General features: G+C 38.7%; 2 protein-coding genes across 12 annotated transcripts in view; one reads left to right on the plus strand and one right to left on the minus strand.

Moving 5' to 3' along the window:
• Nucleotides 1-2,237: 2,237 nt before the first annotated feature.
• LOC116875960 (transcription initiation factor TFIID subunit 4-like) lies at nucleotides 2,238-3,908 on the minus strand. The gene is made up of 4 exons (XM_032871800.1): nucleotides 3,866-3,908; nucleotides 2,896-3,014; nucleotides 2,658-2,795; nucleotides 2,238-2,569 (listed from the first exon to the last, which is right to left on the minus strand). Exons 1-4 carry the CDS (start codon nucleotides 3,906-3,908, stop codon nucleotides 2,276-2,278), a joined length of 594 nt encoding a protein of 197 aa, XP_032727691.1. The 3' UTR covers nucleotides 2,238-2,275.
• BCAS3 (BCAS3 microtubule associated cell migration factor) overlaps nucleotides 2,817-17,302 on the plus strand; it is a 584,262-nt gene continuing 569,776 nt past the window's right edge. For all 11 annotated transcript variants that reach the window (XM_032871859.1, XM_032871862.1, XM_032871866.1 and 8 more), the window contains exons 1-4: nucleotides 2,817-2,909; nucleotides 4,307-4,394; nucleotides 6,927-6,981; nucleotides 12,984-13,059. In XM_032871859.1, coding sequence (XP_032727750.1) covers nucleotides 4,324-4,394; nucleotides 6,927-6,981; nucleotides 12,984-13,059 — 202 coding nt within the window. In that variant the 5' untranslated portion in view covers nucleotides 2,817-2,909; nucleotides 4,307-4,323. The remainder of the gene's footprint in view (nucleotides 2,910-4,306; nucleotides 4,395-6,926; nucleotides 6,982-12,983; nucleotides 13,060-17,302) is intronic.

The following is a 17,302-nucleotide window of genomic DNA, read 5'->3' on the forward strand; positions in this document are numbered from 1 at the left end:
TAATTTGGAGAAATTTCTAACTGGTTTTAAGAATTTGAAATTTATTTACTCCTCATAAAAATTCTAGGAGGCTCGGGGTGCCTGGGTGGCTTGGTGGGTTAGGGCATCTGCCTTTGGCTCGGGTCATGATCTCAGGGTCCTGGATCGGGCCCCGTGTCTGGCTCTCTGCTTGGCGGGGAGCCTGCTTCCCTATTTCTCTCTCTGCCTGCTTGTGATCTCTGTCTGTCAAGTGAATAAATGGAATCTTTAAAAAAAATTATAGGAGGCTCATAATAGTCTTTTTACAATTTATAAAGGAAGCAACAAAAGCACAGAAATTCACTCCCCCAAAAATGTATAACGTCACCAGTGTTTATCCTACCCATAAATGTCATCGCTTAGTTGTTCAAGTCCAAAACACAACATCATCCTTGATTCTCTTTTTCCCTTCTATCCTAAAACCAACCCAATAGCAAGATCTTTCAATTTTCTCTTCCAAAATATTTTGAAGTTGGTTTCTTTTCACTTCTACTGCTTCACTTTGACCCCTAGTTCTGGACTGCATCTATGACCTTGTCTACTGAAATAGCTTCTCTACTTGCCCCACTGCTTTCACTCTTGTCCCCTCCCTGACAACAGTTTATTCTATGTACAGTTGCTAGATTGATCTTTTAGAAATGTAAATACGGTTATGATACTTTCTGGTTGAAAGTCATCCAAAAGATTCCCACACTCGAATAAAAATTGAAACTCCTTATAATTCTGTACAAGACCATTCTCCATCTGGCCACTGCTTAACTCTCCTAACTAGTTGGCTATTGATTTCTACTTATTTCACTTTGCTTAAACCATACTGTTTTTCTCATTCCTCATCAAAATTCATTCCCTTCTTAGGGCCTTGGTACTTGTTCCTTTTATCTGAACTGCTTTTCTCTCAGAGTAGTTTTCTCACATACTTCAGTAAAGTCTTTGTTCAAATGTCATCTCCTGAGAGGCCTTCCCCGGATGAATTAAGCTATCTATTTTTCTGGCTTATTATGTTTTTTTTCTATAGCATTTTACACTACTTGAATTTCTCTTTTTATTTCTGTCTTCCCATCAGAATGTAAATTCTCTGGCTGAGGTAAGCACATTGATTTATTGCTGTACCTCTGGAGCTTAGACACCTCTGACACTTAACAGGTATTCAAATATTTGTTGAATGAATGAATGCATGAACTTGTGTACAAGGATATTCTTTATGATTGTTTGTTTCTTTGTTTTTTTCCATAGCTTTGTAGAGGAATAGTCAGAGAGCTATGAAGTTTAACAATGCATATGAAATAGCTATGTAAACTGAATAAACTTATATAAATGCTGGTTATCCCACTTGTGATTATTACCCTCTGGATTTCCTCTTTATTCCTGCTCTGGGTCTGGACAACATGAAAACAGTAATAATTTTATTCAAAAAAGTCTGAATTTTGAAATACCTGTTGTATTCAGGGTGGTTAAGTGTTAAAAGAGATTCAACAATGTGAAAACTTCAGTCTTCTAATGCCTAGGAAGAATTTAACTTTCTAGTTGGGGAAATTGAGATATGCACAAGGGAAACTCCAGGAGATTTCAAATACAACAAAGAAGTAATAGTGGTAGAGAGCAGTAAGAGCAAAAGGAATTTAGAGTGTTGGAAAGATTCTTCCATTAGTGGGTTTAATGTAGGAAGCAAATCTTAAAAGGCCGAAGGTGCTCGGAATTTGTGTGTGTAGTGGAAGATAAATGTTCAGAATCTTTTATTAGCCAATATGTTCAAACATTAGCCGGAAAGATAGCACTTTGGATGTGCTCTATATTGGCACTGATAGAGCGTCAAGAGCAAATGGGTGGTTTCTTGGCTATATCTACAGCTACATCCATATCTCTCTCTATTCTCTCTCTCTAATACCCGATTAACTGCATATATTCGTTGAGGTAGTTTCTCTACTACATTCTCCATTGTGCTTAAAACCTCCTTAGAATTTTTAAAGCCGTTTCAGCCAATTTTTTACAAACCTCATGCCTATTAAAAAGTCATATCCTCATGGGACTGCCGTATTACTTTTGATAAAACTTATGAAGTGCTTGAGACTTGCTGAGCGTTTGTTCAATAAATCAATAAATGTTATCATTATTATAAAAGAATGTAGCTGACGCAATATCTCTAGTGAAATCGCGATCTCTTCCATAGGAGAGATGGAAACAAATAAATAAAGAGTCAGGTGGGCTCCACAAACCTCGTTCAAATTCACAGGATCACCGGCCACACCCCTCATTTAGATCAATACCTCCTTGGCTCTAGAGCTGCCCACCTTGCAAGCCGGCCTAGGCTCCCGGAAGATAAACACATCGAAAAGGGCGGGGCAGGAGGCGGGTTCGGAATGGGTGAGTGGCCAGCAGAAAGTGATTGCCAGCTGCCATGTCCACGTGCTTTGAGCTTCGAACTAGCTGTCGCGAGAATTCGATGTAAACAGACCGGTCCCCCGACCTCAGGCTCCCAGCCTGAGACGCTCAGCTGAAGTGCACAGGAGCCTGCGGCATGATTCTTTTTGACAAAGCCACGTAGGTGTGCTGTCTGCAAAGAAAAACAGACGTGTTTGTAACTCTCCCTACCTGCCTGCGTTCGCAACCGAACCTGACCCCTCGGCATCACCCGAACTTACATACTGTTTTGTTGTCCCTGGAGCCCCAGCGGATTGGATAAATTCAGGAGGCGGGTCCGCCTCTTTTCTACTTGCTGGTTGGCGAAGCTGACCTCCAAGGGCGGTGCCCGGCGGTAGACAGTTTCCTTCTGGGATTGGCTAGAAAAGTAGTTCCGCTGAGGCGTGGTAGGAAGTGGTAGCCGTCAATCACAAGGGGAGACTCCAAACAGTGAGCCTGGAGCTGGAGAACAGCGTTTACCGGCGGGTCGGCCGGTGAGAGGGCTGGTGGGGCTGTGGCTTTCGGGAGGCTTGGAGAGGACGAGGGGCAAGCAGCGTGAGCGGAGACGGCTTGGCTGGCAGGGATTCGATGAGGGAGAGCTAGCGAGAATGGAGGGGGAGGGGAGGAAGGGCAAGGGGCCAGAGGGCGGCCGGGGGCAGCGGTGGCTCCGCGTTGGAGGTTAAGTGGGTAGAGCTGTGTTAGTGTGTGTCAGGAGAGTGGGGCCTGAGGGGCTGGCGAGGGTCGTCCTCAGGACACAGGCCCATAAAGGACATTTCTTGGGAGGCTGTGCTTCGGGAAATAAAGGGTGGAATGGAAATGGGAGGGCTGAGGAGCTGGTGGTGAAGATACCTGGGCCAGGTGGGGCAAAGGGTGTTTTTGTAGTAGCAGATGAGACTCCTCAGTTTGGGAATTTTCAAATACAGTGACAGAATCCTCCCTCCTTAGAAGTGATGGTTTTAGGGGCTTTCAGGATTAGTTCCAGGCTGTGGACTTTCCTGAGCCCTGAAAGAGATGGTTAATATTGCTGTCAGTCCTCTTTTAACCTTAACCAAGTACACTCCATACTCTTAAAACCTCCCAAGTGATTCAGATGCTTATTGGACATCCAAGGGTTAGGATTCAGTGATGTGACAGGAAAGGATAAGGGGCTTCTAATGTCATATAAGTTTTTATTACTTATTTAGGCTCTGGTGTTTAGGTTACAGTAGCAGGGGGCTGACAAATATGGTTTAAAAACTCGTTAGATTATGACCATGCAATCCTTTTTTTTTTTTGTAGCTATAATTGGCATATAACATTATATTAGTTCTAGGTGTAAAACATAATGTTTTGATATTTGTACATATTGTGAAATGATCACCAGAATAAGTCTAGTTAACATCTATCACTATACATAGTTAGAGTATGCAGTCTTGCTCTTAGTTTTCCAACAGTCTTAGTTAGAAGGTACCAATTATTTCACTGTTCCATTTGGTCTCGAAGTATTGTGCCATGTGTGTTTTCACTATTTCAGGATTTTAGTACATTCTCTAATTTTGGCTCACAGAGATAGCACATTTGTTTTTATTAAGAGATCTTGTGCTAGACTCTCCATCCCTTACCTTTCTAGATTATGTTAGCAGAGGATCAGATGGTCCAGAAAGAGTCTTAACTTCTTCTGTGGTTCTAAGGCTTAGTCCAAATAAAAAAAATTCATGATAATTAGAGAACTTCTTTATCTACTTCCTCTCCTAATATCCCCCCTTTCTCGTGTAATGGGGCTTGCTGGGAAGGTTTCCTACATTTTAGGCATTTTCCATAAGGGATCTCAAGTGGGCAACCATAAACCGTCACTCCTACCCACAACAATAATAATCCATTTTTTTTTTCTGTCTCTTTGTGCTGGAAACAGGTTTAGCGAATGAAGCTATGGCTACAGATTCTCCCCGAAGACCCAGTCGTTGTACTGGTGGAGTTGTGGTCCGCCCCCAGGCTGTCACGTAAGCAAATTTCAGATAAGCCTAAAAGCTAAAGAAACTTTGCTCAGAATAGTAACTAATATTCAGGTTTCCTTTTTGAACATCTATTTAATTTTACCTTTACAGCATGATAAATATTGCCAAGACCAAATAAAAGGAGTAATTGGAGGATCAAGTTAATGTTATTCACATTTATAGGGTACATCAAAAGCACTATGCTAAATCCTAAGGAGTAATGTTTTTTTAAACTCCAGTTTCAAAAATTCATGGCTCATTAATTAGATCAATTCAGTGGATCAGGACCATTATTTAAAAAACAAAATGGCATATTATAGAAAATATAGTTGGGAGTATTCTTTTGTGACACACACTATTCATATGAAGATATGTTGACCAGATGCTGATGTAAAATGTACTCTTATCTAGGTCTTAGTCAGAAGGTTTCAAAGTCAGTGTCATAAATAACATTCTATATTTTAAGCATTTTTTGCCAAAGCCTGCTTATATTTTCTAGGAGCATATGATCTAATGTGGTTTTAAGAGATGTATACTTGAAATCACTGTAATCAATAAAAAAGGTATCAGCAAACCGTGAGAATTGGGAGGAACTATTTTAGTGGGAGTATTTAGTGGGGATATTTTAGTATTTTAGATCCTAAAGGGTTTTATTAAGAAGCTAACATAATGTGCTTTAAAGGCTGAGTAGAGTTTGGGCAATTAGAATCAAAGGAACATTTTAGACAAAGGGAATAAGGTGAGCAGATGTAGTAGAACAAGCTCTTTTCATAAATGAAATATAGGGAGGTTGACCTATATAAAGTGGGTTAGGGTGGACAGTGAAGATCCTTCAGTATCTATGTAAGGAGGTGAAACTTGTTTTCTACCCTTTAAAATGTTCATAAGGGAATTGTAGCATTTTATATTATTCCCTTGGGCAATTTGGCATGTTACATAAAGCTTGCCCTCTCTCAGACTATGAAAGGTATATGTATAATACAGTATTTTACTATAATACTTCTTTTTTTTTTTCCTCCTGCATTTCCCTGGGCCATACTTCTTTGCTAACTGTGGACCATGGCAACAAGTTAAAAATTTTACTAGCTATGAGTTAGGTACTCTTTCAGTCTTTATTTTACAGGTGAAGAAACCAAAGCAGGGAGAAATTAAGTAAATTATCTTCAGGAAAAGCCAAGAAGGGGAACCTGGATCAAACCCAGGCAGTTTGTCCCCAGAGTCTATGCATTTAGGTGGTATTCTATGTTGCCTCACCATATGGTATCCAACTTACATTGCTTCTTATTATTCAATACATAATTTTAGTGTTTTAAAAAAATCTTTTATATATTTGTATTCTTTTAACAAATAATGCTCGAGCATCTACTCCATGCCCAAAGTACTAGCTTGTAGATTCTGGAGGTAGAAGGTAAACATGAGAGTTGGAGTCCTTTCTGTAGGACAGTTTGTATTCTAGTGGGGGAAACAGTATATAAGGAACGTGATTACAGACTCTGATCAGTGCCTGGTGTGCTATGATACAGAATGATAGGGGGAGTCTGACTTCAGGCTGTTAGGAAAGTCCTTTCTGAGGAGGTAATGCTTAAGCTGGAGAAATGAAAGGGATGGAAAAGCATGGAAAGGAATCTAGGCAGAAAGAAAGCTGGCGTAAAGGTCTTGACTGAAAGAGCTTGGTGTATTCTAGGAATGGAATTGTAGATGACAGAAGCAGAGTGAGGAGAGTGGCAAAAAAATGAGCGGGGAAAGGCAGGCCTAATCAAATTATTGTGTGTGTGTTTTTTGTTTTTATTCGGCCTAATCAGGTTTTGTAGCTATTTGAGGCATATTGCTTTTTTATCGGATTTAGAATAACTCATAGGAGTTTCTTCAAATGTAATTTTTCACATGAAATGAAATGAATTGATTTGGTATTTTGAAGAATTTTTTTTCCACTTGCTGACATCCATATACTTCCATTTAAAATCTCTCAGTGACCTTCACAGTATCATTTTTCTTCACTTTTATGTGTTTTAATATTTTCCCATGTCTTGTCTATGGCAAAAATTCTTTTTTTTGGACTTCTTAGTATCTCCTAATACCTGCCCTGCACCTGCAGCAAAATGCAGATTGATTTTGCTATATACAGGTAAGGGACTAGGTGCATAACCAATTTAAAGAGAAGGTCACTAAGTACTGAGTCATCAGCCACAGTTCTTCTTGCTCTGACTGGGGAATTCTTTTGCTTTGACTCAAAAGGAAGATCCTGTCTTAGCCTTGTGTCATCACTCCTTCAAATACAAGTTAGAATCTGTATGTCAAATTAAGAGAGCATGACTTTTAAGAAGAGATGATGTTTAAAAAGATTAATATCTCATTTGCATTTCATTTAATAACATTATACAAAGAAACTGGAAAGCAAGTTAACAGAATTATTGGTTGATGAGAGTCTTTTCTCTTTTTTAATATTGTGAGTAACTTTCTTAAGGCTTAGAGAAAGAGCTTTTCCATGTTTTGTTTTAAGATGTCAGGATCAATTTTATCCATTTCACCTTTTTTCAGGGAGCAGTCCTACATGGAAAGTGTTGTGACTTTTCTACAGGACGTTGTGCCACAGGTAAGTAAGTAAGAAATTTAGTAGGTTTTACCATTGGCCAGGGAGATTCTGAAATGTTCTCTTTCCTAAGCTTGACACTGGTATCATGAACTTCAGAAAGATTTTTAACGTTTTAACATCCTGAGCATTGGTAGGGTTGAACTATACATGTTAGTATTACAAGTGCCTTAGTTTTGCATTGTTTGTGGCACAATTATTATTCCTCAAGACTTGCTCTCCTAAGAGGAATCAAGGTGAGATGTTAGTTGAGAGCTGGGACTTGGGATTCTCTAGTTGGGTTCTATTTCCAGAATCTTCCTCTTGCCCTAGTTAAGTGTTGCCTGTCTGAAATGATCAAAGCAAAGTCTATACTTTGCATTTCATTAACTAGATATTATATTGGCTAAATACTATACTGAGCACAAATCTACATGTCTTTCATGGTGAGCAGTATCTTTATGCCAAGTGGGGTATGCCTTGTTACTCTAACTTACAACAGAAGTTGTCTCTCTATAAACGTAAGAATAAAGAATGAGAGCAACCCTCCTGGGGTCATACCTAGTGCACTGTTGCCCAGATTTAACATGAGTATCACTTGGCACATGTGTTAAAAATAATCATTTCCAGGCCCCGTCCCAGAGAGTTTGACTCAGTGGAATTGAGGTGGCATCCAGTAACTTGTGTGTGTGTGTAGTGAGAGCCTCTGGGGATTCTTGTGAAACAGTGGCCGTGGGAAGCTCTGTTCTGTGGGACTACTGAAAGGAAAGGTATTTTCTACTTATGGTGATGTCAGTGTTTCCTGACTGCCAGGCTATTTGTAACCACGCGGTTGAAAAAAGGAATTCATAGATCCAGTGTCCCAGTCTTATGACAGCAATCTAGAAAAGTCTAAAATCCAGATTTCAGTTATATTATGTAAGTTGTATTTATCAAATAAGGGAAAGTATCAGGGAATGTTGATACTACTTTATGATGTTCATGGAAATGGGTCACAATGACAAGGTCCTTTAGCATGTAAAGGATAATAAATGCTTTCCTCTTTTGAGGAACTTGGTTACTAAAGGAAGTCAAATTGCTGAAACAAGCAGAGCTTACAGCAGCATTTCAGTAAGTGTTATACATGATAGTATAGACCTAATATGTACTTGCTAAGAGAATGCATAGCAAAGAAAGAGTGAAAGAGTCAAATTCTCTCTCTCTCTTTTTTAAAAGAATTTATTTATTTATTTGACAGACAGAGATCACAAGTGGGCAGAAAGGCAGGCAGACAGAGAGGAGGAAGCAGACTCCCCACTGAGCAGAGAGCCCGATGTGGGGCTCGATCCCAGGATCCTGAGACCATAACCTAAGCTGAAGGCAGAGACTTAACCCACTGAGCCATCAGGTGCCCCGAAAGAGTCAAATTCTAAAGGACATTGGAAATAGCAGTTGAAATGAATGGAAAGGTTAGGTATTGGATGTTGGAAGAAACTGGTTAGCTGGGTATGGCAGGCAACAGAGTTGCTGTCCAAGAGCATCTTGGACTGTGCTCGGAATGGCAGTTCTAGAGAGTAACCTGGGGCTGAAATCCAAACTGGTGTCTCCAATCTGCTCTTTCTCTTAAGCCCTGAGCCCTGGCATGAGGCTGGTTCCAAGGAAAGGGCATTTAAAAATTTTTTGTAATTTGTCTACTCCTAGAGTGCCTTTTTATCACATTTTTACAAAGGCACCTTTTGTGTTAGTGGAAACCCTGCGTGGCAAGCAGTTTTTATTGGCGGGAGGAGAGAGGCTGTGGTCAGAGGCTTTGAGGGAATAGCTAGAGAGTTTGCTGGAGAAACAAGAATACCAGATTGACTAATAGATGGGAAGTAGGGGACTGTTAAAATTGATAGGGTAAAAATACTGGAAGGTAGAGGATTAATTTAGAAAAAAAAAAGATTAGTTTTTTGAGCATTAGACATTAGGAAGGAGATAATCTCTGTAATTGCTTATGAAGATTTGGATCAGAGTAGCGACTATGGAAGTGAAGTTATAGTCCTAGATCTAAGAATTAGAATATTCATTCAAGAAATGTATGTTATGCAGGTCATTGTATTCTGTTTACCCTGGAAATAAAGCAAAAATTCAGGCAGCATACATTTACTTGAGCATCTGCTATGGGTTGGGCAGTGTGTTAACTTGAAGGGATACCTGGTTCCTTTCTGTAAGGCTTCACGGTCTTGTGCAGCAGTTAGCAAACTTTCTGCGAAGGGCCAGATAAGCTTTGCAGTTCATATAATACATGTTGCAACTACTTGACACTGCTTTTTATGTAAAGGAAAAGGCATGGCTCTATTAAAATAAAACTTTATTTGGGACGCCTAGGTGGCTCAGTGGGTTAAGTGTCTGTCTTCAGCTCAGGTCATGATCTCGGGGTCCTGGGATTGAGCCCCGCATCGGGCTCCCTGCTTAGCGGGGAGCCTGCTTCTCCCTCTCCCACTCTCCCTGCTTGTGTTCCCTCTCTTGCTGTCTCTCTTTCTGTCACATAAAATAAAATCTTTAAAAAATAAAATAAAACTTTATTTATATACACAGGTGGTGGGCCAGATTTGGTGACCTATGGCCTCTTTTTTTTTTTTTTTTTTTTTTTTTGCAACCTTTAATCCAGAATCTCCCAGTGGTACTTTGTAGTCAGGTATTTGGAAAATTATATTTTTTTTTGCTGATGTTGTGTTCCAACACCTATTCTGGAAATCTTCAAATTCCTGGAGGCTAGAAATTGTCTTGAGAGTTTCCAAATACCCAGAGAAGGGAGAAAATGTGTTGTTAGACTGGTGTCCGCTTCTTCAATTATTATAGATAGAGTGAATTCCCTGTATTTAACAGGTGTTATTGATGGCTGTAGATGCTTTTAGCTGTGCTCTTTGATCTAATAATTTTACTACTGAAAATCTATTAAATAATAATTCAGCAAGGAAGAAAGGTAAAGCTCAGAACTTTTCAGTGTATGTGTGTCAAAAGTCTGCATTTTCAGTATAAAAAATTGTAGCCAGCCCAGATGTCAATAGAAGTCAAGCAAATTATGGTATGTGATCCCTATAGAATGATTTGCTATAACTAGAAATTATGCTTCTTGGCACAATGGGTGTTATTTTTCATACAGTGAAAAAAATGAAATATATAAACACAACATGTAAATATAGCATATCTACAATGATCGTGTCTTTTAAAGTTCAATGTAAAAAAATAAAGTTCAGCAATAACTTTATGCTTATGAAAGTGGGTATGTGTTAGAAACCTGTTATATTCTAAACCTTATATATATCCTTTATAGGAATAAAAGGACAAATAAATAAATCAATCCTGTCAATAATGGGGTGGAAGTTTTGATTCTAAGAGGGCTAAAGTAGTTGGATGTTGGTTGAAGAAGGAAGGCTGATGATTGGGACTGGAATGTGGGGGAAACCTTCAGGGTAGTAGTACACTGACCTCTGTTAAGATACCAAATGAAAGCTGGATGGGCACTGGGTGAGTATGTGCCTCACTGAGAATAAAATACCCACATGTGCCTTCTCCATGGGAACGTTCAGGAAGGCACACATGAAGCAGTGCTCAGCTGCCTCAGTCAGCTTCACAGAATCTTCTCAAGAAGGCTTAGTAGAGAACACTAAGGAAAGAAGAAACCTTGAAGACATGGCAAAATCATGCAAGGCTTGTTTTGAAAGTCTTGTTTTCCCCCGAAGGGGAAAACAAAAGAAGTTCAAGAATCCCAGTGTAGTGAAAGACCTCATTCAATTTTGTTTTGTTCAGCATATCGCTCAGAAATCAAAGGAGAGCATCCTGCAAATGTTGCAAAGGAATTGGGAGAATGTTGACTAATGCTGCAGGTGATAAGCAGACTTATGATCTGCTATACTGAAGAAAATTTTGAAAAATGTTACTGCTTTACCAGATTAAAGGAGAGCATGATGTGGGGGAAAAAAGTTGCTTAAATGCACTGTGCTATTCAAGATTGGATGCTGGAACAGAGAAAGGACATTAGTGGAAAAACTGATGAAATCCAAATAAAGTCTGAGGCTTAATTAATAGTAATACATCAATATCAGTGACATGGTTTTGACAAATGTACCATGGCAAGGTCGGGTTTGGTTAGATAGTTAACATTAGGGGAAACTGGCTGAGGGGTATCTGAGAACTCTGTACTATATTTAATAATCTAAAATTATTCCAAAATATAAAGCTTATTTTTTATTTATTTTTTTAAGATTTTATTTATTTGAGAGAGAGAGTGCGCTTGAGTGAGAGTGGAGACACAAGCAGAGGTGGGGGTTGGGGGCATGGGTGGAGGGAAGAGGCAGAAGGAGAGAGAGAAGCATATTTCCCGCTGAGCAGGGAGCCTGATGCAGGGCTCAATCCCAGGACCCTGGATTGAGATTATGACCTGAACCTAAGGCAGAAGCTTAACTGACTGAGCCACCCATGTGTCCCTAAAGTTTATTTTTAAAAAAGATTTTATTTATTTGAGAGAGAGCCAATGGGAGAGAGAGAGAGTGGGCACAAGCAGAGGGGAAGGATAGAGGAAGAGGGAGAAGCAGACTCCCCATCTAGCAGGGAGCTAGGACCCTGAGATCATGACCTGAGCCAAAGGCAGACCCTTTATGGACTGAGCTGCCCAGGCGCCCTCCTAAAGTTTATTTTTAAAAATATTTTCAAGGTTGAAAAGACCAAGCCCAAAGAAGAGGAAGGAAATGAGGATGAGGTGGCCGAAGATAAAGTTGAATTAGTTGGTTCTAGCATAGGCTTTCCTCTTCTCCAAAGGAATTGACTGCCCTATACACATCTCACCTTTTTTTAAAAAAGACAATACAACTGTAAGGATTTGTAAGATAATTTCTGTTGTATAGTAAATCTATTAAAGTAATTGTCTTTTAGTAGTATTTTCATTGTAGATGAGTTTCAGTTATACAAGTTAATAGCTTGTATGATACAGTACAGGGGCTGTAAATTGGCATGGAAATTTAAAGCAGGTTATGTATAATACAAATTATATGTGGGATGGTAGTTTTTATATGCTTTTGGTATAGCTTTTGATAAACCATTGTTTTGTGAACTGAGTACAACTTTATAATTGAAAATATTGCAGGTCTATATTGACATTCTATTTTTTTTTAAGATTTTATTTATTTATTTGAGAGACAGAGATCACAAGTAGTCAGAGAGGCAGGCAGAGAGAGGAGGAAGCAGGCTCCCCGCTGAGCAGAGAGCCCGATGCAGGGCTTGATCCCAGGACCCTGGGATCATGACCTGAGCAGAAGGCAGAGGCTTAACCCACTGAGCCACCCAGGTGCCCCTATTTTGACATTCTAAATGCTTATAAATATATACAATCTTTGAAACTTTTAAATAGAAACATTTGCTTTATGAAGAAATGACTCCCTTTGAATACTGATGGATACCATTGACACTTTTCCTATGATTTCGTGGCAGCTTATGCTTATCTTTGTGAACCCTGCAGGCCTGCAGAAACTGGGTAATAAGTTGAGTGTAGAAGCCAGACAAAAGACTGAAAAAGTAATACTGTACTTTTTTTTTTTTCACCCCCAACTCTGGCCTTTGTCTTCCACTGGAACTGAAGGCAAGCTGGAAGAAATACTTTTGAAAATTCTAGGTAGTGTGTAATTACCTGATCATAAACACCTGGGGCTAAATAGATACATGTGGTAGTTTTATTTCTTAAGCCTTCTTACTTGTTGGCTAATGTAGGGGATGATTTACTTTTTGAGTTCCTTTGCATTATAGTGATACTTCCTAGTAGGCTGTGATTATTGTATTTTAGGTTTCTGCAATTCCTTAGTAAGTTAAATTCCCTAACCAAGGTTGTCAGACTCATGGATAGCTTTCTTTAGTAGTAAAAATGTTACAAAATGTGTTGGTTCCCAAGATGTTGGATTGGTGGGATTGGAGAGGGATAACGTTGGCTTTATTTAAGTTGCTTTTTGTCTTGAACATCAGTAATATTAGAGCTGTAAAAATTTTTTATTCAGACATTTCTGTTTACTCTGCAGGCTTACAGTGGAACACCTCTAACAGAAGAAAAGGAGAAAATAGTCTGGGTCAGATTTGAAAATGCAGATTTAAATGGTATGGTTTTACTTTTTTGGGGACATATAAATTAAATGTTTGTTTGAGGTTGACCTCATTCCAAAATGAGAACTCTTACTTTAGTCAGATTACTTTCTCTTACAGTAACTTTTTAGTTTTCAAAATAAATTGATTTTTAATTTAAAAAGTAACATAGTCACGCTATAGAAAGTTCATTAGAACTGATATTGTGTAAGTCTGGAAGTAACAGTTACATATAGTGGCTAACTTTAAACTTTAGGACATAAAGATTTCTTAGAAAAGAAGATATTAATTCAAATTTGATCAGATGTTATAGGATATACCTACATAATTATCATTACTGTTGATTGTCTTAGTCTTTAGAATTAATTTTTCCTGAATAGAATTTATGTCTGGATTTTTTTTCCCCAAATACATTCCTACATTCCATTTCATGGCCTCTTCATGCTCCGTTTTGCAAGATGGCTGCTCCTTGTCAGTTTCCCACAGTACCTAGTCTATTTTCTTCTGCTGAGTTTGGGAGGGACTGGTGAGAAATTCAATGATAGGATGGAAGAAAGGGAAGAGTACTCATACCTCTCCTCTCTCTGTTAGTGGCTGCATTTCCTTTGTGGTTCTGGCTTCTTCTAGGTAGCTCTACTGGTGTTCTAGCTTCTGCCAGGTGACCGAGCACCCTGCACTCCTGTGTCTCCCTAGCCTAAGCATGGTCATGGCTTCCTGCTGCTGCTAATGAAATAGGTAGCCTCATGGTTCCTTTTTTGGTCTCTCAGCTGTTCCATCATCTGTGTAACCATTTGTCTTCATTAAATCCCAATTATGAACACACCGAATTGTTTTCATTTGCTAGCTGGATTTTGGCTGATATCATACTCTTGAGTCTTCATCTCCTCTAACAGTTTAAAAATGTAATGCTGTATATATATATAGATTTTAAAGTTACTGTCTAGGAGAGAGAGGTTAAGTTGCACTTCTGCAAACTGACTTCTTTTGAATTTTGGATTCTTTATTAGTGGTTCACTCAAATAATGGCAACTTGTTGGGCCCTCTTTGTGGGAAATAAATATCCATTTATTTATTTAATAAATATTAAATAAATAAATACAAATATTCATTTGTATGGGTGATCATTTATGATATATAAATGTTTCCTAATGTGTTTCTCTTTGAAAGCTTATAGTTTTAATTTTTTTCTTTTTATGATCATTAAACTGCCTTGTTTACTTGTGTATTTTTCCTCCTTTTTCCCTTTTCCCTCTTTTTTTTGTCAACTTTTTTAAAAAAAAGATTTTATTTATTTATTTGACACAGAGAGAGAGACCACAAGTAGGCAGAGAGGCAGGCAGAGAGAGAGGGTGAAGCAGGCTCCCCGCTGAGCAGAGAGCCCGATGCGGGGCTCAATCCCATGAGATCATGACCTGAGCCGAAGGCAGAGGCTTTAACCCACTGAGCCACCCAGGTGCCCCTTCTTTCAAGTATTTATTTGTTTATTTATTTATTTATTTATTACTATTTTTTAAAAGATTTTTATTTATTTATTTGACAGAGGGAGATCACAAGTAGGCAGAGAGGCAGACAGAGAGAGAGAGAGGGAAGCAGGCTCCCCACTGAGCAGAGAGCCCGATGTGGGACTCGATCCCAGGACCCCGGGATCATGACCTGAGCTGAAGGCAGAGGCTTAACCCACTGAGCCACCCAGGCGCCCCTCAGGTTTTTATTTAAATTCAAGTTAGTTGACATATAGTGTAATAATATTGGTTTCAGGAGGAAAATTTAGTGATTCATCATTTACATATAATACCTTAGTGCTCATCACAAGTGCCCTTCTTAATATTTGTCACCGAGTTAGCCCATTCCCGCACACCTCCTGGCATCAACCCTCAGTTTGTTCTCGTAGTTAAGATTCTCTTGTGATTTGCCTCCCTCTCTTTTTTTCCCCCTTGCCCCTTTTTACAGGTTTTGTTTCTTAAATTCCACATATGAGTGCAATCATATTTGTCTTTCTCTGACTGATTTATTTCACTTGGTGTAATACACTCTAGCTCCATCCACATTGTTGCAAATGGCAAGATTTTATTTTTGATGCCTGAGTAATATTCCTGTGTGTGTGTGTGTGTGTGTGTGTGTGTGTGTGTATGTGTGTGTGAATACACACCACATCATCTTTATCCATTCATCAGTTGATGGACATTTGAGCTCTTTCCATAATTTGGCTGTTATTGATACTGCTGCTGTAAACATCGTGGTGCAAATGCCCTTTCAAATCAGTATTTTTGTATTTTTTGGGTAAATACCTAGTGCAGTTGCTGGGTTGTAGAGTAGTTCTATTTTTAACTTTCTGAGGAATCTTCATACTGTTTTCCTGAGTTGTTGCACCAGCTTTCATTCCTACCAGTAGTGCAGGAGGGTTCCCCTTTCTCCACATCCTCAACATCTGTTGTTTCCTGTGTTAATTTTAGCCATTCTGACAGGTGTGAGGTGGTATCTCATTGTAGTTTTTATTTGTATTTCCCTGATACCAAGTGATGTTGAGCATTTTTCAAGATTGCTTTGACTGTTTGGGGTCTTTTCTGGTTCTATACCAATTTTAGGATTGTTCTAGCTCTCTGAAAAATACTGTTGGTATTATGATAGAGATTGCCTTAAATGTATAGATTGCTTTGGGTAGTATAGACTTTAACAATATTTGTCCTTCTAATCTGTGAGCATGAATCTCTTTCCATTTCCTTGTGTCATCTTTAGTTTCTTTCATAATTGTTTTATAGTTTTCAGAGTATAGATCTTTTACCTCTTTGGTTAGGTTTATTCCTAGGTGCAATTGTAAATAGGATTGATTCCATAATTTCTCTTTCTGCTGCTTCATTATTGGTGTATAGAAATGCAACAGGGGCACCTGGGTGACTCAGTTGGTTAAGCCAGGGTCCTGGGATCAAGTTCTGAGTTGGGCTTCCTGCTCAGCAGGGAGTCTGCTTCTTCCTTTTTCTATCCCTCTGCCCTTCCACACTGCTCATTCTCTCTCTCTCTCTCAAATAAATGAATAAAATCTTAAAAAAAAAAGAAATGCAACAGATTTCTGTATATTGATTTTGTAGCCTGTGACTTTGCTGAATTTGTGTATTAGTTCCAGCAATTTTTTGGTGGAGTCTTTTGGGTTTTCTATGTAGGGTATCATGTCATCTGTGAATAGTGAAAGTTTGACTTTTTCCTTGCTGCTTTGGATGTCTTTTAATTCTTTTTGTTGCCTGATTGCTGAGGCTAGGAGTTCCAGTATTATGATAAATAACAGCGGTGGGAGTGAGCATCCCTGTCTTATTCCTGACTAGAGAGGAAAAGCTCTCAGTGTTTCTCCATTGAGGATGATATTAACTCTGGGTCTCTTGTATATAACCTTTGTGATGTTGCGGTACGTTCTGTCTATCCCTACTTTGTTGCAAATGGATTTTATCAAGAATGGATGCTTCATTTTGTCAGATGCTTTTTCTGCATCTATTGAGAGGATCATATGGTTCTTATCCTTTCTTTTATGAATGTGGTGTATCATATTGGTTGATTTGCAATATTGAACTGCCCTTGCAGCCCAGGAATAAATCCCACTTGATTGGGGTAAATAATTCTTTTGATGTACTGTTGGATCCTATTGGCTATTACTTTGGTGAGAAATTTGGCATCCATGTCCATCAGGGATATTGGTAATTCTTTTTGGTGAGGTCTTGTTTGGTTTTGGGATCAAGGTTAATGCTAGCCTTGTAGAAAGAGTTTGGAAGTTTTCCTTCCATTTCTATTTTTTGGAGTAGTTTGAAAAGAACAGGTAGTATCACTTTAAATGTTTGGTAGAATTCCCCTGGGAAGCCATCTGGCCCTGGACTTCTGTTTATTGGGAAATTTTTGGTTATTATTTCAATTTCTTTGCTGGTTATGGCTGTATTCAAATTTTCCATTTCTTCCTATTTCAGTTTTGGTAGTTTATATGTTTTTAGGGATTTTTCGATTTCTTCCACATTGCCCAGTTTTGGGCATATAATTTTTCATAATATCCTCTTATAATTGTTTGTATTTCTATGGTGTTGGCTGTGATCGCTCCTCTTTCATTCATTATTTTATTTATTTATTTGGGTCCTTTCTTTTTTCTTTTTGGTAAGTCTGGGTAGGGGTTTATCAGTTTTATTAATTCTTTGAAAGAATCAGCTCCTAGTTTCATAGGACTAGCTCCTAGTTTCCTGTTGTACTGGTTTTTTTTTGTTTCTGTATCATTTTTTTCTGTTCT

This window comes from Lontra canadensis, unplaced genomic scaffold, assembly GCF_010015895.1.
Source record: "Lontra canadensis isolate GAN:19392208 unplaced genomic scaffold, GSC_riverotter_1.0 scaffold43, whole genome shotgun sequence".
NCBI classification, from domain to species: Eukaryota; Metazoa; Chordata; class Mammalia; order Carnivora; family Mustelidae; genus Lontra; species Lontra canadensis.

Bases quoted from the DNA above. Each gene is read 5' to 3' on its own strand.
- LOC116875960 (XM_032871800.1), bottom strand. From the start codon at position 3,908: ATGGCACAATACTTCGAGACCAAATGGAACAGTGAAATAATTG. The intron at 3,015-3,865 runs GTACCTTCTAAC...CATTCTCGCTAG, and splicing joins ATGGAACAGTGAAATAATTG to CTCTCCCTCATCGAATCCCT. The intron at 2,570-2,657 runs GTAAGTTCGGGT...TTTTCTTTGCAG, and splicing joins CAGGGACAACAAAACAGTAT to ACAGCACACCTACGTGGCTT.